Source organism: Osmia lignaria, chromosome 13 (assembly GCF_051020975.1).
Source record: "Osmia lignaria lignaria isolate PbOS001 chromosome 13, iyOsmLign1, whole genome shotgun sequence".
Lineage (NCBI taxonomy): Eukaryota > Metazoa > Arthropoda > Insecta > Hymenoptera > Megachilidae > Osmia > Osmia lignaria.
In genome coordinates, this window is record NC_135044.1 from 455760 (window position 1) to 480921 (window position 25162).

General features: G+C 33.5%; 4 protein-coding genes across 11 annotated transcripts; 2 read left to right on the plus strand and 2 right to left on the minus strand.

Moving 5' to 3' along the window:
* Positions 1 to 2322: 2322 nt before the first annotated feature.
* On the minus strand, positions 2323 to 5776 carry LOC117610212 (transcription initiation factor TFIID subunit 6). 3 transcript variants are annotated; one of them, XM_034337322.2, is made up of 11 exons: positions 5489 to 5776; positions 5218 to 5331; positions 4970 to 5030; positions 4690 to 4901; positions 4287 to 4605; positions 3811 to 4214; positions 3527 to 3730; positions 3271 to 3453; positions 2976 to 3189; positions 2568 to 2890; positions 2323 to 2478 (listed from the first exon to the last, which is right to left on the minus strand). In XM_034337322.2, the coding sequence occupies exons 4-11, from the start codon at positions 4867 to 4869 to the stop codon at positions 2386 to 2388; spliced, it is 1920 nt and encodes a 639-aa protein (XP_034193213.1). In that variant the 5' UTR covers positions 4870 to 4901; positions 4970 to 5030; positions 5218 to 5331; positions 5489 to 5776; the 3' UTR covers positions 2323 to 2385. The 3 variants fall into 3 exon arrangements, with proteins under 3 accessions (XP_034193213.1, XP_076547682.1, XP_034193214.1); XM_076691567.1 differs by having other exon boundaries at positions 4690 to 4899; positions 5218 to 5402; XM_034337323.2 differs by having other exon boundaries at positions 5212 to 5402.
* A 229-nt stretch (positions 5777 to 6005) lies between these two features.
* Positions 6006 to 9227, plus strand: LOC117610215 (E3 ubiquitin-protein ligase ZNRF2). The gene is made up of 5 exons (XM_034337326.2): positions 6006 to 6195; positions 6310 to 6721; positions 8683 to 8778; positions 8881 to 8986; positions 9068 to 9227. The coding sequence occupies exons 2-5, from the start codon at positions 6343 to 6345 to the stop codon at positions 9123 to 9125; spliced, it is 639 nt and encodes a 212-aa protein (XP_034193217.1). The 5' UTR covers positions 6006 to 6195; positions 6310 to 6342; the 3' UTR covers positions 9126 to 9227.
* A 1561-nt stretch (positions 9228 to 10788) lies between these two features.
* On the plus strand, positions 10789 to 20713 carry LOC117610209 (uncharacterized). Of its 5 annotated transcripts, none has more exons than XM_034337309.2 (27): positions 10789 to 10804; positions 11611 to 11793; positions 11875 to 11989; positions 12056 to 12279; positions 12347 to 12632; positions 13047 to 13235; positions 13310 to 13485; positions 13547 to 13798; positions 13872 to 13915; positions 14971 to 15000; positions 15068 to 15192; positions 15275 to 15413; positions 15494 to 15659; positions 15737 to 15844; positions 15925 to 16140; positions 16215 to 16342; positions 16412 to 16534; positions 16605 to 16813; positions 16875 to 17020; positions 17090 to 17353; positions 17429 to 17579; positions 18205 to 18744; positions 18816 to 19121; positions 19183 to 19572; positions 19644 to 19969; positions 20044 to 20128; positions 20207 to 20638. In XM_034337309.2, exons 3-27 carry the CDS (start codon positions 11975 to 11977, stop codon positions 20636 to 20638), a joined length of 5070 nt encoding a protein of 1689 aa, XP_034193200.2. In that variant the 5' UTR covers positions 10789 to 10804; positions 11611 to 11793; positions 11875 to 11974. The 5 variants fall into 5 exon arrangements, with proteins under 5 accessions (XP_034193200.2, XP_034193199.2, XP_034193198.2 ...); XM_034337308.2 differs by lacking the exon at positions 10789 to 10804 and adding an exon at positions 11230 to 11477; XM_034337307.2 differs by lacking the exon at positions 10789 to 10804 and having other exon boundaries at positions 11231 to 11793; positions 20207 to 20507; positions 20577 to 20713.
* Sec5 (exocyst complex component secretory 5) lies at positions 17583 to 25093 on the minus strand. Of its 2 annotated transcripts, XM_034337320.2 has the most exons (11): positions 24580 to 25089; positions 24193 to 24493; positions 23779 to 23974; positions 23207 to 23708; positions 22845 to 23134; positions 22478 to 22662; positions 22299 to 22413; positions 21944 to 22222; positions 21314 to 21640; positions 21048 to 21232; positions 17583 to 20975 (listed from the first exon to the last, which is right to left on the minus strand). In XM_034337320.2, exons 1-11 carry the CDS (start codon positions 24686 to 24688, stop codon positions 20789 to 20791), a joined length of 2676 nt encoding a protein of 891 aa, XP_034193211.1. In that variant the 5' UTR covers positions 24689 to 25089; the 3' UTR covers positions 17583 to 20788. The 2 variants fall into 2 exon arrangements, with proteins under 2 accessions (XP_034193211.1, XP_034193209.2); XM_034337318.2 differs by having other exon boundaries at positions 21048 to 21640; positions 24580 to 25093.
* Positions 25094 to 25162: the final 69 nt, after the last annotated feature.

Here is a 25162-nt window from a genome sequence, read left to right on the forward strand (position 1 = left end):
AAAGTATGGATCGAGTGCAAGATTTAAAAGTATGGACAAGTACGAGTAATGAAATTTTAAAAAAATGCGCGGGGTTTGGGGTTGGCGGAGCTGCCAACCCATCCCCGAAGGCGCGTGGTCCAAAGCGTTCGTTAGGTAACATGGAAACAGAAAAGTCTCCAAAATTGCCAGTCTTTGGGCGAAATTCGAGGGTCAAGTAAATAGCGCCTAATTATAAGTGATATTTTTCTTTGTTTCAGTTCTTTGACCCAATTTTTACTACCTTTGATTCTAGCACAAAACTGAACAATTATTGTTGTAATTATTTGACGAACATATGTATATTTACTTCATGCACTTTAAGAAATAAATTATTTGAAAAATGCAACTAAGTTATTATTTAATTTACCCAATTTCATTTCTGAGTTATTTAATACTCGTGAATTATTTTCTCAGCTATTTATTTAACTGATTTAAATTCATTTATCATTTTTGTTATTCAATGTAAGTACTAAAAGTCCGTAGGGGTCCCTGACACCCCGTATGCCGTAATGTCGGTATGCAGAGTTTCACAGGTTCATAGGGGTCCTTGACACCCCAAAGATATCAAGCCGATAAGTACAAAGCCCCACCGGTGCATCGGGGTTCCTGACACCCCAAAGACATCAAGTCGGTAAGTAGACACCGCGACCTGTGCACCGGGGTCCTTGGCACCCCAAAGACATTAAGTCGGTAAGTAGAGAGCGCGAATTGTGCCCCGGGGTCCTTGAAACCCCAAAGATAGCAGTTCAATAAACAGAGAGCGCCGCCTATACGTCGGGGTCCTTGACACCCCAAAGATAGGAGGTCGATAAGTAGAGAGCGCTAGAGGTGCACCGGGGTTCCTGACACCCCAAAAACTTCAAATCGGTAAGTAGACAGTGCGAATTGTGCACAGGGGTCCTTAACACCCCAAAAATAGCAGACTGATAAGTAGAAAGCGTCATTGATGCATCGGGGTCCTTGACACCCCATGTTACCTCCTGACCCACCCAAGAAAGGAAGGTCATAATGAATATGTAATTAATTTTTAATTTGGAGCACTTTTAGGAATGCCCAAAAATCGTGTTCCTCCTGGATTTCAGCTCTCCCGCGGGACCCTTGACCGGCTGCGCAGTAGTTAACGGAGAGAGTTAGCGCTGCGCAGTAGATTTTTTATAAAGAGGCTTTACCCAGAAAGGCCAGAATTGATCCCCCTTAATGAATATCTAATTAATTTTTAAATTGGAGCACTTTTAGGAATGCCCAAAAATCGTGTTCCTCCTGGATTTCAGCTCTCCCGCGGGACCCTTGACCGGCTGCGCAGTAGTTAACGGAGAGAGTTAGCGCTGCGCAGTAGATTTTTTATAAAGAGGCTTTACCCAGAAAGGCCAGAATTGACCCCCCTTAATGAATATCTAATTAATTTTTAAATTGGAGCACTTTTAAGAATGCCCAAAAATCGTGTTCCTCCTGGATTTCAGCTCTCGCGCGGGACCCTTGACCGGCTGCGCAGTAGTTAACGGGGAGAGTTAGGGCTGCGCCCACCGCTGCAGGCCACCGTGGAGGTTTTAGTGGGTACAAATCCCACACTACCCTCGGCCCCTCCCCAGGGGGGCGTGGGGTGTCTTTTGAAGATTTCCTCCACGTAAAAAAAAAAAAAAAAAAAAAATATTTCCGACCATGAATCAGCGACCTCTGGTGGGAGAAAGAGGAACTAAAGCTAGCACCAATTTTGGCCCTCTAGCGGCAAAAATGTGAACTAAAATCTCGACCTCGAATCAGCGCCATCTGGTTTTTGAAAAAGGAACTAAAGCTAGCACCAATTTTGGCCCTCTAGCGGCAAAAATGTGAACTAAAATCTCGACCTCGAATCAGCGCCATCTGGTTTTTGAAAAAGGAACTAAACCAAGTAGGGATTTTGGCCCTCTAGCGGCAAAAATGCGAACTAAAATCTCGACCTCGAATCAGCACCCTCTGGTGGGAGAAGAAGGAACTACATTTTACACAAATTTTGTCCGTTATGCAACAATGTTACGATTTCACGAGACTTTACTTACCTTTACTTACCTTTACTTGATCCGGTATTTATAATATATCATGGTATTTGTAATATATTTATTATAAGAGTTACAGGGTGATAAGGGATGCAGAGATGTAATGGGTGCAGGGATATATAGGATGCAGAGGCCTAAGGAATACAGGGATGGCTTTATTCCAATTTTATATTATTTTATTAAAATGAATTACGATTTTTAATTTAGTAATTATCTTATGTTTTGTTATTCTTTGTCGTTTAATAAAAGTAAACGTATATATGTATAAAGTTTATTAATATTACAATATTATTTCTGTACACTGTATTGGTAATTTTGTTCAATATTATTATCACTGATAGGAATGTTCTTCTTCTGGGCTCAGAGAACATTCGACATTCTGTTGAGTAACGAATACATTCTGTGCTTTTGTTGCTATATTTCCCTGTCATCAGAAGTTTTCAATAGTTATTAAATTATTAAACTTCCAAATTAAGTATTTTATATCGTTTTTGATAATATATTATACAATACCTGAGTGACCGTAGTAGTACCATGGTTGCTACTAGACATACAAACAACCACTAATTTCGGTGCATTACTTTGTATATGGGTTTTCTGTTGAGTCACATTACTTTGAGCTATTTTAACTTGTTGCTGCGATGGTTGTTGTTGCGGTTGTGACTGAGATTGTTGTTGTATTGCACTAGTGTTAATATTTGTAGCAGTTGGAGTTTGAGAACGTGATTGTAAGATCACGAACTTTTGTCCACCGCTCGTGGTAGTTCCACCGCTAGTTCTACTTGTACCGAGCATAATTGTACGTCCAGTTTGTTGGCCAGGACTAGAACTTGTCACTTTAATAAAAGATAAGAAATAAATTAAGAATAGATACAACCAAAGGAAATATTTATAGTTTCAAATGACCAAAAATAACATTACCAGCTTGTACAATAGTTTTTCCAGTGCACGTAGGACCTTGTTGGCTTGTCGTTAAAGCAGTTGTCGATGCAGTTGTTGTTAAAGTTACCGGTTGGGTACGAGCTTTTGCAACTGCCGCACACAAGGCAGGACCTATATAGCCATAATCTTGTTTGTAATCTTCCACATAATCTGGTGGAGATCGTATTGTTTTTAAAACGGGAGCAACTGATTTCTACAAAAATGTATTACAACTTGGCATCAATTTTCACAGAAAAATGTAATAAACATTGTATAGGTAGAATGCAACATTTACCACAAGAAGGGTTTTTATATGACCTGCTCCATTTTTATCTACACTTGACAAACCGGGGCCTTCGATACATGATTCGATACGTTCAGAAATTGATTTAATTTTTGGAATAACCAACGCTTTAATTACTTCCGGGCCTAATTCGCACAATCCTTCGATTGCGCCGTAAAGTGATGCCAGCGGTGTCTGGAAAGTTTGCAATCATTAAAATTTTATTGCTAGTTTTTTTTTTATACACATTGCAATCCTCCTATCATACCTGACTGTTTTTAGCCAATGCCTGACTAAACATTCTGGTTACTCTGGTCTGTACATTATTCGTAGAAGTATTAAAATTTTTACAAATTTGAGCCATAAGGCGCGATGCAAAATCACGAAGAGCCCAATGATTGTCTACTTCTGGTCTCATACACAACTGTCGTGAAACTATACAAGTCGCAATAGATGGTATCAATTCGTGCAACTATAATTAAAATATGATGTTAACCAAAATCAATGAACTGTACATTACATATTAAAGATAATAAAACTTGTAATACATACGTATTTTTCTAGGTACAGGCTAGGATTGTCCAGAAGAGCTTTAACCATACGCATTAGATAAATGAGAAGTGCAAGATTATTTTGCACTACATTAACACGTACACCTTCGGCGATAAAAGTGCACATACGTGCTAACATTTCGTGTAAACCAGGATCAGCAGAAAGAGACTGAAGAGCTTCAGCTCTTCGTGCTTCGTCTGATCCAACACAAGCTTCTGTAATTTCTTTATAATATAGTTGCTGTTCAACGCTTAACTCATGGGTAGCCAGCTGTTTGACATGAACAGTTTCTACGTTACGTAATTTCTGACTTTTGCCACCCCCTCCAGGTTTTCCAACACCAATATTTTGGCTCTTATTTGTAAGTTTACTAGTTGGATCAACACTTTCTAATCTTTGAACATCTATTGTATCATAAATTAATTAATGTTAGTATTTTATAAAATAAATCTTTGTATGATATGTTAAATTATTACCCTTAGAGACTGGAGGTGGATTTTCTGGTATAGTGGGTTGAACACCATCTATGCAAAGCCAATGGGCACGTAGTGTAATTTCTAAAGGTAACTTGGGCCACGTTTGTCCACTAGACATAGATATTACTTCGTTAAGATCAATTTCTTTTTCCTCTACAAAGTGTAATTCACGACCACCGCCGGAAGCAAAACGAAATGGTACATGGTCCTTGGCAAAAAATCCATAAGTTGGTTCAATGTTCTTAATTTTCAAAGCATGATCAATGTCATACGTTGTCATACGTTGACGTTTTCCATGCCTCATAAATTTTGCTGCATCCTAAACGTCAAACATTCAAACAAAATAAATTCAATATAAGTAACAGATAGCACTAATACAAATATAATTTAAAATTATACAAACCTGTATGATTTCTTTAAGTCTGTAGCTTACATCTTCGGCAAGATCTTTAGCAGCTTCATCAGGAAAATTTCCAACACCTATACTTTCTGCAATTACTTTTATTGATTCTTGTGATAATGTAGTACCATAAATGGATTCACTTTCATTCATCTTTAATATATTTTGTTTATCACATTCCATATGATGTAAACCGAAAGCCCTTTTCTAAAACTCTATGTATACACTAGTTATAAAAATACACTAGTTAACTCCAAAATCAATATGTTCACACTATACTTACGCTATTATGTTTTAATTACAATTCTATTCATTGTTACTGCTACGAATATAAACACTGATTCCTAAAAATGAATTTTACATATAACATATACATAACTAAAATTCCCAATTCACAGTATGTACAGTGTAATTAATCAATTTCTTTCGATTTTGAACTTGTAGTATTATATATGAAGTATTAAGAAATACAATTTATTTCATAAAATTTAATAATAAACCTTAATCTGTTAATCTTAAACAAACCTGTACCTATATACAAACAGAACAATTGCTTCGGTGTAACTGTTCATAAGTCATAAGTGGTCACCATAGACTAAGTAAGAGATAGACCGATCAACCTTACGGGAATTCGTATATTATGATCTGAAATACCGATGTTGTTACAAATTGAAACACAAACGTCTATGCTTCCAATATATGTTTGTATTCAGATTCTACAAAACCGTATGAGAAACGTATTTAAAATACGATAAAATTTGTATGTATGTATGTACATACATATGTAGAACTAAATAAATACCTTTTTCTCCATTTAGACGTACTCTAGGGACTTTGCATCTGTCCCTTTTTGCCCACCGAAAGGTTGGCATTGCTGCCAATCCTTTCTCGCGCCATTTTCAATTTACATTATTCTGCTTTTCGTGTTACATTTTTCCTTTGCTCGTTACATTTTCTTTTCTTACATTATTTCCATACTTTTTATTCTTCTTTCCTGTCTTTCTCTTGCGCCCCCTTTTAGTCGCCTCCTACGACAGGCAGGGGATACCGTGGCTGTATTCTAAACCCCCCAGCCACAGGGGGAAATAATTGAATGAACAACTTGTTCACATAATTCTTATTTAGTAGATAGATCTTTACTCTAAATTAATAAACAATTATGAAAAATTATAAAAATATTATTATATACGTATATATTATACACCTACGGACGTTAAATGTTAGTGTTTAGTATACATACTAGGAAAATTTTATGTATGAATTAAACTATACATACCCAACATAGCAGCTGATCATTGTCTTCTAGGAAGTTTCTCACAAGATGTCGGGGGGTATTTTGCGTGACAAGCCGCTAGTATGCTTTTGGACGATATGACTTGCTCTCTGCGGTGCACGTCTACAAAATTCCGGCCTATATTAAATCCTAAAGGGCTGTAATATTGTCGGAATAAACATTATTAATTTTGACTATTCTTACAACATTGAAAAATAGAAAAACTAGGACTATTTGTAAGAACTGTGTCAGTGCGTGTATCACTGCCAAGACCAATTATTTGGAATATTAATTTTTCATGTGATTACGAAATAGAATTTTTATATTGGACAGAAATACTTTTACTATAGTTGGAAAATACGTTACCACTATTTAAAATTGGGATGGGAGCCAAAGCAAGTACGGTGGCACAATCTGCTGGAGGCAATGGACAATCCTCTACTGGAGCAAATGAAGCTGCGATGCAAGGTTTTTCTATGCTTCGCTCTCTTCCTGGAGGTGTTAGCATGTTACAACATCAACATCAGCAAGGAAATCAATCACAAACCTCTAGAGTATCTGGAGATAGTAGACAGCGTGCTCGTTCCTTAAGTTCAGTGCCAGATCTTTCTTCTGGCGAACAGAGCAGTCTTGCTTCTTCTGTAGGAGTTGGAGTTGGTCAGGCACTTGGTCTACCACAACTTGATTCAGATGAAGCAGATGAGGATAGTGGTCGGGTATATGCAGCGCACAGCTTGCCTTCTCATATTTGGTCTCTTAATGGTACGTTCATGAATTTAAAGTTACTAAATGATTATAGAATTTAAAATCATTTTTTCCTTAATAGTATATTTATACATGTTTTCATTAATATATATTACAATAAATACATGTTTACATTCATATACACAAATATATATGTATATATAAATGCAAAGCATTTGTGTTATTATTGGTCAGTATTTTTCTTTTAACTGAGAAGTATATGGAAAGAAAAAATAAATGAAACATTTCAATAGTAACAATGTATTTAAATGTTGAATATGTTATTGCATCATATTTTATCAAATTGTTTTGATAGTCCTCGTATGAATTAAAAAAGTATAGCATCCTTTTAACAAAAAGAAAATTAAAATCATCTATATGTTATAAAATTTATTATAAATTTGGAAATTAATTCAAATTTCACTATTCTTAGTAAAAACAATGAAACATTTTCTTATCAGTTGGTGCTAGACAATAATAGTACATATTAGAATACATATTAGAGTAGAATTAGAATTATACTATATTAGAATGAAACATGCAGGTATTTGTGTACTACACTCAATATTTAAATATAAACATATGTACAAAGTGTACAAAAGTAATGGTCATAATTTTTAAAACAATTATTTGTAAGAAATGCAATTTTCCTATAATAAACTATTAACATTTTTACAGAATTTAAATAGTTCTTAGGTACAAGATGACCCTATTTCAGGCCTTCAACACTATAGGGCAGAAATGGCTATCTGAAATCAAGTGTAGGTCTAGCCTACTTCTATTTTATATCTATGTCCTCTTCAATGTGTATAGATTATGGTTTGTATGTAATGTCGAAAACGTTGGTAATTATCAGTAAGTATAATTTTTCAAAAAACATTTATGCAATAAGAATAATTATTTCTTATGTATTACATCAGTTTTATTTAGACACAAGACTGTATCTTGAAAAATGGTATTGACGATTACCGACGTTTTTAACGTCGTACACGGATCACAATCTATTCATTGTTTTCTTAGGAAGCTATTCTACATAAAGAAAGTAAACTTGGACTGCGATTATTTTACTAACATAATTTAGATTTGTGGGGCCTGATGATAAGGATCTTGCATTAAAAAGAAACACTGTAGTGTCGTCACGACCATTACTTTTTTAATACCTTTTGTGTGTGTGTGTGTGTGTGTAATTAATGCACACACGTGCGTGCATATACAATTTATTACTATAAACATATGAAATTCATAATTTAATAACGTATAGATAAATCGGTGAAATTATAAATTAGTTGATAATATTATATAGTACATTGATGGAACGAGAAAGTTTATCATTTGTTATGTAATTCTATATTTATGCGCGTCTAATATGAACATATAAAAAGTAGAAATTTAATGCTTTTCCATATCTTATTTTTAGGAAAAAGAAAGATTTTTTTAAACATTTAACATTCAGTAATTTTTTTTAAATACATTACATGACTTTCTTATTACGAGGACTTCTTCTTTTCATTAAATATGCTTTTCTACAAATTACACATTGTTGTTTAAGTACATATTTTTTCTGAATTTAAAAAACAAAAGGGAGGGTTATGTAATAATATTTTGTAATGATAATCGTGGGTGAAATAAAGGGCGTTTGTTTGGCGCATGTTGTCGAAGTAGTTGGCCCGGTAACCACGTATATAAATCAATTGTGATCTAACGTAGTTCAATAAATTTTAAATTCCGACTGTAAAAAGTAATAATTTTTAAAGATGGAATTTCACAACTATTTAATTGTATGTATATGATGGGTAAACTAAGGTTATGTAGGTTTTATTATGGGAATTATAATAAGTTCATGTCTAAATGAGGCTGAGGCTGAGGTTGTTCCAGTAAATCAAGTGAGAAGAATTTTGTATGGTATAGTTCTCCCTAGTTTTCACAGCAATTCATTTCTGTGTTAAAACCATGAATAATATATTTATTTTACGTTTAAGGTCTAAAATGTCCCGTTTGTTCCAAATTTATTCTACCAGATGATATAGAATGTCACCTGGTCATGTGTTTGACCAAGCCACGTCTTAGTTATAACGGTAAGTTCATGTCTTCTGCTTTTGTTTGATTTTGAAATTCATATTATTCATTTTTTATTGAATATCTATTAATATGTAATTTTGTATTATTTTCTACTATAGAAGACATATTATCTGACGAAAAAGGTGAATGTGTTATTTGTCTTGAAGAATTACAACCTGGTGATGTTATAGCCCGCTTACCTTGCCTTTGTATATATCATAAAAAGTAAGTTTGTATGGTAAAATTAAGATTAAAAGAAAATCTATTAAAAACTTGATAATAAAGTAAAATATTATTATTTTTCAGTTGTATCGATAAATGGTTTCAAGTGAATCGTAGTTGCCCTGAACATCCTGGGGATTGATTTATACCCTTTGAACTTAGAAAAGCACAATGTAACTTGTTAATTCTGAAGACTCTCATCTTAGTGGGAACGAAGTCGGAGGAAACGGAAAAAAATTAAAAAGCTAGTCAAGATGGCTGCTAGTCATCATGGTGGTTGGTGTATGCGACTGACTGAATGGGACATACTCAATTTGAACATGAAAGCAAACATTTAATTAAATCCTTGATTATATTATCTGTAAGCAGGGGACTTAAAAAATCGCCATAAGATTCAACGACACACAGTGCTAATATGTATGTGTATCTATAATTAATCTATTACTGCTTTATAGCTTACTATCAATTGTACCATATTTATAAATTTTACTTAGTTTTATATCTTGAAATCGAAGTAGCATTAAGCAAGATCGTATATTTGTTATTATTACGTACTTTTTTTTTTTTTGGAAAAGGGAATATAAAATGAATATTATAATTCCAGAATAATGATTAGAAAAAGTTTATATTAAAAGCGTTAATTGTAATTTTATGGTTTCATAATAATGTTTCATTTTTGTTGTTTGTTGGGGAATGTATATCAGAAAGGATATTTTTGATACTTTCATAAAAGGAAGAGTTGGTATATATCAAAGTTTTAAGAAACAGACTTTTATTAGAAATGATGTTGATGTAGTAATAACGGTAAAAAGTTTAGATTTAAATTTATCTTTACTAAAATTACAACTATGTGATAAATTTCATTTACGTTTTTAGAAGCTAGAAGGTCTCTAAGGATGGAATGTAATTTACTATCAATTACAAGTTAGTTATTTCATAATTAATATCTTTTTTATATGATAAGTGTTAATATAACTCATAGTAGTTTTTATAACAGAAATGAATATGGTCTGTCAATTTTCCAGTAATATACTCATTGTATATATCTGGATTAAACTTGTATCATACAAGATAAAAAGTCTAATAAAGTGAATATTCCAAACCAAATATAATTATATAAATTTAAGAATTCAATACAATTATAATAATGTAAAAACAAAAATTTTATGTCAATGGGAAAGTAAAAATTAATTCCACATTTTAAAATTATAAATAATGAACACTGTTATACTCTTATTTGCAAATTTTTTCATCTATGATATTCTTGCAAACAATTTGTATACTTAGAAGTCACAATATAATTTTGTAGCTTCTGTTTTTAAATGGTACCAAGAGAATAAATCAATTCTTTTATGAAACAATGCTATGTGAAATATTTTGTCGTTTGAACCATTTTATGTATAAACAATTTTATTCACTTTCTATATTGGTTTGTAGAATATGTTTAAATGGGGATCCGGAAAATTCATCGCCATGTATCGGGAGGTCGTGGGAACTATTCAGCAAGTAGTTTCCGCTGTTTTCGTATAGATGGCGCAATGGTCGAATAACTTCAAATTCCGCGTCGGTAAAACAGTCAACGTTTCATTGCAAATTAGGCCGAACAGAAACTGATTTAAGCGCCACCTCAATTATCGCATACTATCAACTAACGGCATACTATGCTACGTCTCCTTTCGCATACACCTAAATGACACGTGTATGCTACGATAGCTATATGTATAAGTACATAATTAAACAATACTGACCATGCATTCATTATTATTAATTTTCTTTCCGTAAAATTGTAGTTGCAATGTGATACACTTCAGAATCTGAAAGGTATAGTTCCTGAAAAATATATAACAGAGATTAAATAGAAAAAAAAAGCATAAATTTCGCAGCCATTTCGCTAGTATTATTTGCTGCATAATTAATAAATGTACCATAGAAATAATGATACAGTTATTAATTAGTCATCAAATAATAACGATTGCCCAGGTCTCACCACGAGGAGGTTGCTGCGGTTTGGAGACGCGCCCTACCTCATCCCATCCACCCTCCATTTATGCAAATTTTTACTTTCATTCAATAATGAATTCCTCTCGAAAATTGTTATAAGAAAAATATTTGTTAGTCAACGTGGCGAATTTGTATCAAATGAAAAGCAGAAATTATGTGTTCTGTAGACGTTAGTTGGATGCGATAATTCAGGTGGCGTTGAAATCAGTTTCTGTTCGGCCTAATTTTCGATGAAACGTTGACTGTTTTACCGACGCGGAATTCGAAGTTTGGCCTCCACGCTAGCATCGCCTTAACATATGTTAGGTTTTTCAACCGGCTAAATGTAAACATGATGCGTATGCATAATCTGGTATCAATGAACTCTTAGTGATAGAGTAGTCATTAAATATTCATGAGTTACATGAATCTGTACGTAATAAGTATCTACAATTTCATTCCAAAACCTGGGAGAGATTGTGCCACATCGCTTCGGATCGCATTAGAGTCGAGCGTATGTACACAGACTGATACAGACAATGTTAAGATTATATTAACGAAGATTTAAATACAAAGATGCAGTGGCCGTCGTTTACTCTTATATTGACCGAAATATTTTTAGCTTTTATTGCTTATTCAATTTATAGTTTGTCTTTGTTGTTTGTGGCACCAGTTTGCGAGGAAGGCAAATCATGCTTAACGTCATACTTGAATCAACAGCCACAAGTACAGTTACAGGTGTATAGTTCTATTGATAAATATCCCTCAGATCGACAGATCGATTTTGTGTATGGCAATGAAAATTTTAATTATACACACCCAGATAACTTGTGAGTATATGCTGATCTTGTATTAGTAAACTTAATGTCGGTAAACATTCTTTTAGATAAATATTATTTCTGTTCTTTCAGTCCTTTGACTTTGACCATTCCACGCAAAACACGAAACAATGGAACATTGTTTCTACATATTATCATTGCACCAAGTTCTAAAAGATATGGGAAAAGTATCATGGATGCACAAAGGGTACGTGTAAAAGATAACATAAATTATATTTGTATTTAACTGTCAATTAATACAGAATTTTCTCAGGATCCATATGTATCTTATACGAGTATTAAAATGACTCAATATATGGTACCTGAAGCAGAAGTTTTTAATCTACTAGGTGAAAAAGAATCTCGTGTAAAAAAGAAGAAAACAAATTCAATGCAACCTGTGACTCATCTCAAAAGCCGTGTAACTTTCACGATAATGACAGATGATGCGAAGCTTCCTGTGAATAATGTACCAATGGAGCTTGTAAATCACTTGAAGTATGACAGTAATGTCTTTGATAAATAGTTATTTGTAATAGGTATAAAGATAACAAATTTCTTCTAGGATTATACATGGGAAAACATTTTTACCCATAGTCAAGTGTGATTTCCTACAAACCAGACATCATGATTTGGTAAAAATCATGCCTCAGAATGACACAGTCAATATCACCTTACAGTATTCTCCAGTTTCTCTTGGAAAGTTAAGACTGTTGCTACACGTGGAAGCTACTATGCAGAGCTTAAAAAATCTCGGATTTTCTGATAAAGATGTAAACGAAGTAAAAGGAATTTTTGCAGACACTAATATATATATCTTGGGAGGAACTTTCTTTATTGCAGCCATTCATGTATGTAAATTAAACCAGGTCACCATCTGTTTCATGGCTGACATACTGGAGCGAAGCAATTGATTTGCAGTAAAAGTAACTTTAACAGAGTTGGGACATGATATAGCAATTAAAAGTAGTGTTTAATAGTTGATAAAGTAGCATGTAAAAAGTAACAGTGAAGAGAAATTTAGATTATAGCATAATTAAGATTTCTCTCATAGACTCAACATGGGTATCAGTTTCTGTGACCATTCCTCAAGGACACCACCAATCTCTGATTTTATTCTATATAAACACTCACAGTGACCACTGTGATCGGCTTGCAAAGAATGGTCAAATTTGATATTTTAAAATTGATAATCTTCGCTCCAACAATGTGTATGGGAAAATTTAAGATACAATGTAATATGATTATGTTTTACATTACCACAGTTGCTGTTTGATTTTCTTGCCTTTAAAAATGATGTCAGTTATTGGAGGAGAAAAAATAATCTTGTAGGCCTTAGTAAGTGGACTGTTGTATGGAGAGGATTCAGTCAAACTATCATTTTTCTGTACTTGTTAAATGAAGGTTCTTCTTTGCTCGTTCTTATTCCTACTGGGATTGGATCCATTATTGAGGTAACAATATTTTTTTTTTTTTGTTTTTTTTCTTTAATACGTTTTAATAACATGTATTTTATTTGATTTAACAGATATGGAAATTAAAGAAGGTATTAAAGTTTAAATTTAACAGAGACAATAATATTAATGTAGCTGAAGCTAAAACAAGACAGTTCGATGCAGAAAGTATGCATTACTTAAGTTACTTGTTATACCCTCTTGTCATTGGTGGTGCAATATACTCCTTGCTCTATCAGCCTCATAAAAGGTGAGGATTACGTTTAAATTTAAAATATATAACTTTTCATGCGAACATTTAAAATTTTCAGCTGGTACTCGTGGAGCATAAATTCCTTAGTGAATGGTGTCTATGCGTTCGGATTTTTATTTATGCTTCCTCAGCTTTTCGTGAATTACAAATTAAAATCTGTGGCACATTTACCATGGCGAACGTTCATGTACAAAGCATTTAACACATTTATCGACGATGTGTTCGCATTTATAATTTCCACGCCGACCGCGCATAGAATAGCTTGCTTCAGAGATGACGCAGTTTTTCTTGTTTATCTTTATCAGCGATGGTGAGTCATCAATTTTTTACTAAATACTATATTCTCTACGTTGTACTCAATTACACTATTTATATCTAATTAGGCTGTATCCAGTAGACAAGTCTCGCCCAGATGTTGACTGTATTGGTGAGGAATCTGTTGACTTTAATAGTGTGAACAAAAAATTGGATTAAAATAAAGATTTATTTAATTGCTATTTATATTTCTATTATGTTTAACACAAGATAGCGTTGTTAAACAATATTGTTTGTATTAGTAATGAATATATGACACGAGCATGATTAAATGTTACAGCATTCAAATTTTATAAAACTAGTTTAGATTCTGTTAAGGAAGCTTGAAATACCAGTATTTTTTAGTGTTACATAACAGAAGAATAATCATTTAGAAATAAATAAAGTTTGCTGTGAATAATATTTTATTTTTTATTTTAGATAAATGTTCTGTTATGAATTATGCAGTATAGTATTTTCAATGTAATAATATCACATGTAAAGCGATAACGAAATCCCTCAGGCTTTTAGATAAGATTAGAGTGTATTCAGTTTTATTTCATTTAATCTCTCCACAGCGACCTTTAACATTATTTCCTATGACACTGTAATAATGCAAAATTTGAGATTTCAATGATTTTACATTCCATGTATGCTGTAACAAATTAAGTGTACGTGTTATGTAATTTTTTCTCGAGATTATTTCCAAGGTCACGTAACACTATTTAAGTGGTACATGAAATGATGAATAATCTGCTAGTATAGTAGTAGTCAGCATTCGTACATGACTGACGTTTCGGTTTAAAGCAACATTTAAACTGCATAAAAAGAAAATAAAGCGCGTGATAAATCGGATATAGATTAAGACGTTCAAAAGCAAATATGATCTATCATGAACGATTACGATTAAAATCCATCATTACGAATCCTGTAATTGTATTTGTTGTTATCATATATTGTTAGATAAGTGTACCAATCACAATGTCAAAAGCGATAAAGATAAGAAATTTTGATTAAATTTCTTGGCCCTATCTATTTTGCTCCCATTTTCGTTAGAATCGTACAGTCGTAAATATCATTGATATTTCATCATTAAGATTACCGAATGCAGAATGGCAAACATTCTGTGTATCGTACAAATTTTACTTTTCATTTTTTTTACTTTACAATTATACTTTTGGATTAAAGCGATAAAAAAACGAAAATACACCAAAGAAGGTAAGCTTTTGCGATTGACTATTGTTAATAGAATAAGTATGAAACTATTCATAAAAACTTCTTTTAGATGTTTACTTCTCACTAAAACGTTGGTGGGCAGAGTGTTGTATTAATCTGAAAAAGAAACAAGACAAGAATTTGCATCATTCTGGAAAAGATGTTTCAGAAAATTTAAAAATCAAACATGAAGATGTAAGTTATTATTTACTTCACTAAATTAACATTCAGACTGATTCATTTTACAATATTTCTGCTTTATTCATATTATATTTAGAACAACAACAGTGTACTTTTCTATGGCACAGATCAGAAAGGTAACTCCTTATTTGTTAAATTTTCTCACAGAAAATTTAAACTGACTGAAGTATCACTGCAGCTTTCTACATCTGATGGTCAGCTATATGTTTTGCCCGGTAAAAAAGAATCTTTATTTGCCAACAATCAACATTTCTCTTATTAAAATACAGCATAATATTATTAATTTTATCAACAGACTATCCGGACACTACGCTGGTAAGCAGTTTAAATCAGGAGTGGATTGCTGGTGGACTTAAAATTGAATTTTTAGAATTTCAAAAACGTTGGAGGATAGTTTATAATGGCATGCTTCGGAACTTAGCTCGCGGTGATAATATTGATCACGTTCGCTTGAATTTCTTGTAAATATAAAAGGAAAAATGTTTATCATACTATTTAAACAATTTTATGTAACGTTAAACTGATAATCTTTGTTTAGATTCATTGAAAGTTCATATCCGTTAAAATGGCCAGAAGATTGGAGTTCTAAATTGCATGCTGAAGTATTAGCGAGTGAACCATGGAGTTTCAAATGGATAAATAAAATGTATTCGATAAATGTAAAAGCATACAGTTACAATTTGATTTTCATTTATTAAAATAATACACTATGTTTAATGTTCACAGAAAATTATTCGATAACGCAGGTTTTGATCAAACGGGATCGATGTTGGGACAAATAACGTACAAGGATGCGTCTGTTTCTACAATGTATTTGCGTGGACTTCACCAGCATCGTTGGGGAAAACATGAATTTCACGAATCAGTTACTTTATTCGTTGTAATGCCACTTGGGGATATATATTATCTTGGCGTGGGCAGTACAAAACACAGCTTTCCACAGTAAATTTATATATACATTACACTTTTATATACCATAATCTTCAATTAATTAAAGGAAAAAAATTTGCTTACAGACTGCAGTTTGGTCAGTTTAAACATAGCAATGAAGAAGTATACGAGATAGAGAAAATAGACTTCAAGTTATCTGATTTTACCCAAGGAAAGTTTAATGCTAACTCTACACACAAAGTGGGATTCGAAGGTTAATTGCAATTTATATAAACGATTCGTGTTTAAATCTACAGATAATAGATTACATGTTTAATTTCAGTCGATGGTAAGGGGTATAATATCGTTGTAAGGGGTAACGATCCGTTAACATTACATTATGGTCAACCATGGAACTGGATAAATAAAATTGCTACTGTAAAGTTAGAAGTCAATGGGAAAGAGGGTATGATTACTGGAATATTTTAATATAATATTTCATGGAACAGTATCTAACAGATAAGAGTTTTAAATAGGTTCTGGATTAATACAATTATGGTCTCCTTATAGTGGACCATGTCGTACAAAACTGCCTAAACAGTTACAGTTTTTGAAAGAACCCAACATATCTGCACAAAAAAATGATTATGTTTTATACTTTAATGATAAGAAATGTCAAAATGAAAGTATTGTCGGTGGAAAAGGATTTTCTCTTGCAATATTAACCGCGATAAGGGATGTAGAAGTAAGTGTTATGAATATTATTGTATTTACAAATGTATTTAGATTTGTGTTTATTTTTATAGTACGTTGTACCGAGAGGATTTTGCATAACTGTTTTTGCCCTGGAATTGCAATTAAATACATATAAAGAATTACAAGAAATAATCAGTGACATTGAGGACGTCAGTGTCGGTAGAAAGGACGGTGATCTTCAAAAACACTGCGACGAGTAAATTATTCAATTTATTAAATTTATAAATATTTTTTGTTTAGAGATATTTATTATCTGTATTTTCAGAGCAATGAGTATTATTCAGTCAACTCCTTTAGCTGATAAGATAAAAAATGCGGTTTTGGAAGCAATAGAAAATCTGGAGTCAGTAGATGATGATAAATCACCTAGATATGCAATAAGATCTAGCGCTGTAGGTGAAGATAGCGAGGAAACCTCCGCAGCTGGACAGAATTCAACATATTTAGGCGTTCAAGGGGCGGATAATGTTATCAAAAGTATAGCTATGTGTTGGGCGAGTTTGTTTTCGTATCAAAGTGTTAAGTATAGGTAATTCCAAACACAGTAAGTACAATTAGTCTTTGTAAAATCTGTAACATTAACGTTAAATCATTTCTATACCAGGCAACAACATGGCATGTTTATAAAAGCATCTATGGGAGTTTGCGTGCAAAAAATGGTAAATCCTGATGCAGCTGGTGTAATGTTCACTAGACATCCAACCACCGGCGATCCCTCAAATATTATTATTACAGCTAATTATGGACTAGGAGAGGTATTGTTGAAAAAAAAAAAAAAAGGAAAAAAAAGTAGTACAGTGGTACCTTGGTATACGTCCTGTTTGAACGTAACAAATTTTGCTCGGTATACGACATAAATTTTTTCTGTGAATTTTTCGTCATTTTTAAATAATTATCTCGGAGGAAAAATTAAATGAATAATCAATTATATTCGGAGTTGATGTATTATTAACTGACTGATCATACAAGTAAGGATATCATATAACAAACTATAACCGCAAAACAGGAGGCAATCAAATTTATTCCATTTGGTTTGTTAATTTAGAATCTATCATTAGGTTACATTTATATTTTACAAATTAATTATGTTAAATAAACCAGTGAATATTTTTTATAAACTACTAGGAAATCGTTTAAATGCTGTTCATGACATAAACAGTGTTTAAATTATTTTACAACCCCATTAATGTAGGTATAATATCAATAACAGTTTCTTTTACATGAGAACGGATTAATCAATTTTTACATTACTTCTTATGGGAAAGGTTGGTTTGGTATAAGTGCAAACATCAGGAACGGATTAAGGTCGTATACCGAGGTACCACTGTATGTTATAGCCATGGAATTCTACAATCAGTGATATTTTTATGCTTTATGCAGACGGTTGTATCGGCAGCGGTTGAACCTGATACTATAGTCGTTCACAAAACCTGGGACAATAAATTAGCTGTAAAAAGTTCGACAGCAGGGAATAAGAAGGAAAAGATTTTGGCAAGTGGCGATGGAGTAGTTACAGTTAAACTGGACGATCAAGAGAGCAAAACAGTTTGCTTGCCAGACAAAGTAGCTTTACGATTAGCTGCTATAGGAATAAATTTAGAGACTCTGTTCGGCAGTGGTAGGGACATAGAATGGGCAGTGATCGACGAGAAGATTTATTTACTTCAAGCTCGTCCTATTACTACGTTATACATGTGGACAGAATTCGAACTGATACACGAATTAGGAACAGGTGTTCCTAGCGATATTGACTTCAACACATTTGCCAATGTCGGCGAGGTGTTCCCACATCCAATGTCACCCTTAACAGTATCTATTCTTCCTCCAACGTTCAATTCAAATTTGAACGATGAAATTGGAACGAAAAATCAGACCTGTTTCAGCATATTCAGCATGAAAAACGCCATAAATTATTATGCTGTAAGTTATACTGAAGAATCGTAATGAAATTTACAATACGTATGTTATAAATTATGTATTTTTATTAACAGACGTTTCTACGAAAGCCTGCTAAGAAAATAACGCTTCAGAATAAGATCGTAGATATTGCACTTAGCGGAAAAGTGGTAATAACACCGGAACATCATAGAATCGCGTGTGAAAGAAACGGTATAGCTACTGCAAGATTTCAAATGCTTGCAATAATAAAGATGATAAAAGAAATGATACAAAACGGTAGAATAGAAAGGACTGCGGCGGAAACTTGTAAAAATTTAAATTTAAAAGCAGAAGAATTTTCTACCGCCCACAGTTTATACGATGAAATCACTCGGAGATTGAAGGATTGTTTCAGACCGGTAGGTTTTTAGATATTATAATGTTTTAATTAATATATTATTGAATTGTATGAAATTTCAGCAAGTAGATTATCATTCGCATGCATCGAGAGTTAGTATCAGTTATCAAATCTTCGCAATGACACTACTGACAAGCGGTTACACAGACTTCGTACCAGAGCATTTTTCAGACATTGCGCTTTTATTGAGTTCTTGCAGCGATATTATTGGTACCGAGGTGGTGATGAGCCTTAAAAAGATTATAACTTACATAAAGAAAGATGAAAAGGATGAGGAATTTAAAATAGTTGAACCTACAAAAGGAATTGATTGGTTGAAAATTAATTGCCCAGCTGCTGCAGAAGAATTGAACAAGTTTCTTAAAGAGCATGGGCATAGATGTATTCAGGAGATGGACTTTATCTCAGAACCATGGGATCTTAGACGTGAGAATCTCATCGTCACGCTTCAGGTAAACTTGAGTGAGTTATTTGCATAAATACAATGAGAACATATCAGTGAACCAAATTACATTTTTTCTAGACAATGATATCAATCTCGGAAACGAGCAGTCCAACTAAAGTACTCAGCGTGGAAGAAACAATAACATCGTTAAAAACACCAAAATCAGCGATTTCTAGATGGCTCCTTAGAAAAATTACACCTCTCTGCAGAAAAGCTGTTACGCGTAGAGAACTAACTAAATCAATTTTTGTAAATGTGATACACAGATTCAGATTAGCTTTTAGAAGATTAGGAAAACTGATGGTTTTAGAAGAATATATACCTTCAGAGGATCTAATATTCTTCTTAACGATCGAGGAAATAGGAGAAACTTTAAATCACCGTAGTGCAATATTAGTACAAAAGTAATAGAATCATTGAAATTTTATGATATTTCAAAATCTTTCAAATCATTGACGCATTTTTACACATTTTTTAGAGCTTGTCGTAGAAAACGAATCTTTCCTAAATTAAAAGAACTCGAATATCCAGAATTTAACATTGGTATGCCGAACCCTATAAAGGTAAATTATCCTATTTTATTTTATAATAATTTACGTACTATAGAGAAATAAAAAGAAACAGTTATTCCTGTGTTACAGAAAAGTATAGATGTGCCAATAAGCGATGGTAATGTAAAGATTGAAGGAACGTCGGTATGCGGTGGTTCTATTGTTGGCAGAGCATGTGTAATAACAGATGTATCACAAGCGAACACTGTACAACACGGTGATATTCTAATTACTCGTTCTACTGACATTGCTTGGAGTCCATATTTTTCGTTACTGAGTGGAATAGTTACGGAATTAGGAGGACTAATAAGCCATGGAGCTGTAATAGCTAGAGAATACGGGCTTCCTTGTATCGTTGGCGCTAACAGAGCTACACAATTTTTTCGAACAGGTAAAATTTTAGTATTCAGTAAAGAAAAAGAAAACGGAGAATACACTAGATATATAAATGTATTTTCAGGCGATACTGTATTACTGGTCGCGGATACCGGCACTTTGCAACTAGTGAAGAAACACGAATAAGAAAACCAAAATCGTGTCTACCCTGCCCATATTGTCCACTCTCGCTTCTCAGCTTACGGACAACTAGAGAGATTTTACTGTACGTTGTAAAAACATAATGTTGGTAAATGTAGTGATTTACTTACTTAGATGCTTACGTTACTAGTACAACTATACAGTGGTAACACGATTAGGATCAGCAATCAACGTAGGAGTATTATTCTTTGTATCACTGGCAAGACACGACAATTGTAAATGCATGGATGTTGCCACTTTTGATAACAGCATGTCGACTCGCATGCGATCTTCTTTGCTAACAGGTTGTGGTATAGCATCTAAAGCTTCTTCGAAGAAGTTTCTAAAAAATAAAAGTAAAATAAAAGTATTTTAATTGTAAGATTACCAGTGCTAACGAAAAGAGAATACTTACTTCGCCCTCGTCGTACTGTAAAATTGTAAAGCATTTCGTAAAAATATAATGTCTGTTCGTGCTTGTACAACTCCGGCCGGTCGAAATTGAGTCACGCATGACATAAGTCTCGCAAGTTCTTCCGCTACAGTTTCTACTATATGTGACAATACTCGCTGTAATAAAGCTGGCGCGACACGACGTACCTGTAAGAAAAAGAAAGCGTTACGATAAATAAAAACCGTGTTTCTAAAATCCAATTTAGCTGAGGATGAAATTGTAAATACTTCTGCATGAACTCCGATTAAATTTGCCAAGATTTCTTGCGCATACGGTCTCACGTGAGTGGGCTCAGATTCAAAGTCCCATTCTAAACCGCCTAGATACATGCTCGGTTCGATTGTACCGACTAATGGATCGCAACGACGTTCCAAGTATGCATCCAAGACAGCTGTATCCAATGTTTCTAGTTGCGTCCAATCAGAGTTCCATCCAACCGCGTTTGATAAACTTGGATAATCCAGATCCTTTAATGCGTCTCCAATTCTTGGTAAGATGGTGTTCAGTGTATAGCGAATATTACTTAACGAGATTAACAGGCATTGTTCCCACGTCTGATAAAAAATTCAGAAGTAATGCTAAAATACATTACTGACTTCAAAAGATGCTACAAATTGTATTTATTTATTTATTTATTTTTTGTAACAATAATTAATATATATATAGCATATGGTATTAAGATTGATTATCTTCCTTTATAAATACACAGGATGTCCTTTAAGGGGGTGGTAGCTGGGGTGAATCTTCGCAAAGGAAAATGTTGTTCGGATTCACTCCAGCTACCACCCCCTTAAAGGACTAACACGCTTTCTGGGACACCCTGTATACATATATTAGATACACATTGCAGAACTTACTGGGCCTTGATGTTTGTTACCCTTGCTTTTATACCCGGAAGGGGAACCAACCAATTGGGAAACGGAAGACTCGTCATCATCTAGAGCTTCTTCGCACCCGCTAAATGCCAAACTCTGTAGACATCGCGTAAACGATGTGAACAATGTTTTGATAGAATTGTAATATAAATTTTGATGCGCAGGATTGGCAAACAATGGTCCTTCACGAGGACCACAAGCAACCACTTTCTCTCGTGCTCGTTTCGAAACTTCCATAACCATTTCTTCAAATAGGTATGGCTATTTAAAATTAAAAATGTATTTAATCACAAAACATGTACCTTATCTTACTGTTTACGAAACGAGAAACAATTACCACTTTCGTAAGGCCACCATCTTCGTTTAAATATTCTATTTGCCACGATTCCTTTTTATGTAAAGCTGATATACTTTCTGCAGTTTGTTTAAAAAGAGCCCCGAGACACTGCAACCTGATTTAAAACTTCTTTAGTTTATTACAATAACAAAAATGTATATCTGTGCAATGTTTCATACCTTAAGTCGAGTATAAATTTTCCGAAAATATCCAATGCTTCGTTTGGCAAATCCAGATGAATTAACGAAGCATACATTTGTCTAATCCTGCGTAAGATGTGCAAAAGCCATATGGCGTCCAAATCGTTGCTACATATACCTCTCATGGCTTCCATGGCATGCTGCATGCTTGACAGTACTAAATTCTACATCAAAATATTTTTTTGTAATGGAAAGAAGCCGTACATTTCAATCATTGTAATTTCACGAATTCTTCATTCTCCTCGAAAACATCTAAGCACTAAGGCGAGGAGACAGGCGCAGGGGAAGGGAGCACCCGGGATATCACCATTTATCATAGGAAAGCCTACTATACTCCATACCGTACCTTGAACGGAATTTGTTTCTCTGCATCCACTGCAACGTGCAACTGTCCTGTAAAATAACTTTGACCTAATCTCCATAAATCGGGTAACTGTTCAACTATTATATCACAAATAGCTTCAACACACGATATTTGTGGCGGAACATTAGTTGTATCATTTTTGTTTGATTTTAACTGTTTATTATTCTGCGCCGATTTCATTTTATTCGAATCCTCTCCAGTCAAGTTATCGATTTCTAAATGTTCTTGCATACATGCGGTAATACTTTTCTTTAAGTAATTTGAATGTGAAACTGGGAAAAGGTAATTTTGTTAGTGTTATATTTTGTTAGTGCTTCATGATATACGTTATCATGTATAAATACCTATTGCATCCCAAGCTGGATCTCCTTCGGCTTCCAAATTAACAAGATTTCTGATTATCTTTTTATGCTCCTCCAAACTGAAAGGCATTTCTTCAAGCTTTTTCCTTAGATGCACTTTAAGCATATCAATTTTATCGTCGATTTCTTGTAACACTTGTTTGAAAACATCAATTTCTGTGTTTTTAAATAAATTCTTTACTCTAGCGTAATCGTTAATTACAAGATCGTAATTGCTCCGTTTTATATTTTTGTCTATATTAACTGGCATACAAAAAAGGAACTTGTATCTTTGCATTACAGCTAGGGCATTTCTCGTTGCATCTGCTCTGTCTCTTCTTGCTAGTACATCGTCAAATAATTTGTTAGCCTCCGACATAGACCTCTGAATAGATTTTTCTAATTTTTCAGTAGGATCATTGCCATATGTTTTTACATCACTTTCAAACTGTTCTTTCAACAACATTATTGTGTCTAATTGTTCTACTACCGAGCCTACATTAGCCTAAAACATTATTTAAAACATCAAGCAACATTGTAGACATTAAATATATTTTTGTTTTTTAACTGATTACCTTCAAAAATGATAGTTGACCTTCTTTCTGTGAATTTACTTTTCTCTTAAGATATGCCAACCCAGCTTTCAAGTCTTCAAAAGTGGTCGCATGATGGTGTTGCAATAAAAACCATCCAGGGTGAAACTTTTCACTAGTAAGATCACCGCTACCTTCTCCAAATAATTCTATTAATTCATCTTCAGGAAACTTTTTGCTGGAAAAAAGTATGTGAAAGTGATTTGCGTTAACGCGTTGACTGCTATGGTATGTAACAGAAAGCTCTTTACGGAAGCCAACAACGAGTCAATTTGTGCACAAAGTATGGGATAACTACATAGTTGGTGTCCTAGGCAATAATGCAAACTACGAGTTATCTCATAGTTGGCAGTCAATGTGTTAAACTGATAAAGAATGTTTATTCTATTAACATACTCGTTGCCTTCTACGCTTAAACCTAGAGGATCTTCTTGTTGATAATTAGTTGGGGACAGTGTTCTTCTTCCCCATACAAAACTTTGCATAGGAGCTTCTTCGACCCAAACTGCAGATTCTTTCATAGGACCTATAGTTTCATGGTAACCACGAAATTGTACTGTTGATGTTCCCTGTCCTCCACTACGGGTAGTTACTATAATATCTCCACGACCTTTACAAGGTCCTGATCTAGCAATAATTTTGTTAGAAGATTTCCATTCTGCTGACAGAAGACAATCACATCCACATATTGTCAAACCTAAATGGAATAAACGTTGCATGAATAATGAAGTTTATTTAAAAAAGCAGAACATTTTTAACTACTTTATTACAAGTGAAATTAACCTATAAGATCCTGTGCCTTGTTACCCAAAAATTCACCACGGACTATTACACGAGTTCCAGGAGGACCTTCTTTTGGAGATACGCCCGTCACAACCGGAGGAGGACCCATCTCCCTGATTATATTTTAATACAAAATTCTTCTATCTTTGTACAAGTAAATATCGATTACACATAATTTTAACCTTAGTAACTTAGTTAGTGTATCTTGTGTTCAGATATTTTTACTTATAACACATCACAGATACACTTCATCTTTTTAAATTATAGTTCTTTTAAAATCAACATCACACAATACTATTGAAAAGATAAGAATATGGGTTAAATCGAGCCACGGTTTCTGTAAACGATGGCCAATAATCCAATGACAGAAATGACAACTGATATCCGAGAGTGGGAGGTAGATAAGTTTAATTAAATATATGAAAAGGAAACATAAATTTATGGTGAAGATACTTGCTTATACAAATTTGCTCTGTGATTAATTTTTATTAAAGACACGGTAAAAAATTATACATAAAACGATGGGAATTGTGATGCAATTGTAATTTCTATATATGAACGTTTAAATCGTCATATAAAATAA

What these genes read in the sequence shown, in the direction of transcription:
- LOC117610212 (XM_034337322.2), bottom strand. Translation starts at nt 4,869, where the DNA reads ATGGAATGTGATAAACAAAATATATTAAAGATGAATGAAAGTGAATCC. An exon ending in GACTTAAAGAAATCATACAG is followed by an intron (nt 4,606 to 4,689) that starts GTTTGTATAATT and finishes TTTGACGTTTAG; the next exon opens with GATGCAGCAAAATTTATGAG. An exon ending in GTACTACTACGGTCACTCAG is followed by an intron (nt 2,479 to 2,567) that starts GTATTGTATAAT and finishes TTCTGATGACAG; the next exon opens with GGAAATATAGCAACAAAAGC.
- LOC117610215 (XM_034337326.2), top strand. Translation starts at nt 6,343, where the DNA reads ATGGGAGCCAAAGCAAGTACGGTGGCACAATCTGCTGGAGGCAATGGA. An exon ending in GCCACGTCTTAGTTATAACG is followed by an intron (nt 8,779 to 8,880) that starts GTAAGTTCATGT and finishes TTTCTACTATAG; the next exon opens with AAGACATATTATCTGACGAA. An exon ending in CTTTGTATATATCATAAAAA is followed by an intron (nt 8,987 to 9,067) that starts GTAAGTTTGTAT and finishes ATTATTTTTCAG; the next exon opens with TTGTATCGATAAATGGTTTC.
- LOC117610209 (XM_034337305.2), top strand. Translation starts at nt 11,540, where the DNA reads ATGCAGTGGCCGTCGTTTACTCTTATATTGACCGAAATATTTTTAGCT. An exon ending in CACGTTCGCTTGAATTTCTT is followed by an intron (nt 15,660 to 15,736) that starts GTAAATATAAAA and finishes ATCTTTGTTTAG; the next exon opens with ATTCATTGAAAGTTCATATC. An exon ending in ACGCCATAAATTATTATGCT is followed by an intron (nt 18,745 to 18,815) that starts GTAAGTTATACT and finishes TTTTATTAACAG; the next exon opens with ACGTTTCTACGAAAGCCTGC.
- Sec5 (XM_034337318.2), bottom strand. Translation starts at nt 24,688, where the DNA reads ATGGGTCCTCCTCCGGTTGTGACGGGCGTATCTCCAAAAGAAGGTCCT. An exon ending in CAAGGCACAGGATCTTATAG is followed by an intron (nt 24,494 to 24,579) that starts GTTAATTTCACT and finishes TATTCCATTTAG; the next exon opens with GTTTGACAATATGTGGATGT. An exon ending in AGAAACAAATTCCGTTCAAG is followed by an intron (nt 22,663 to 22,844) that starts GTACGGTATGGA and finishes ATTTTGATGTAG; the next exon opens with AATTTAGTACTGTCAAGCAT.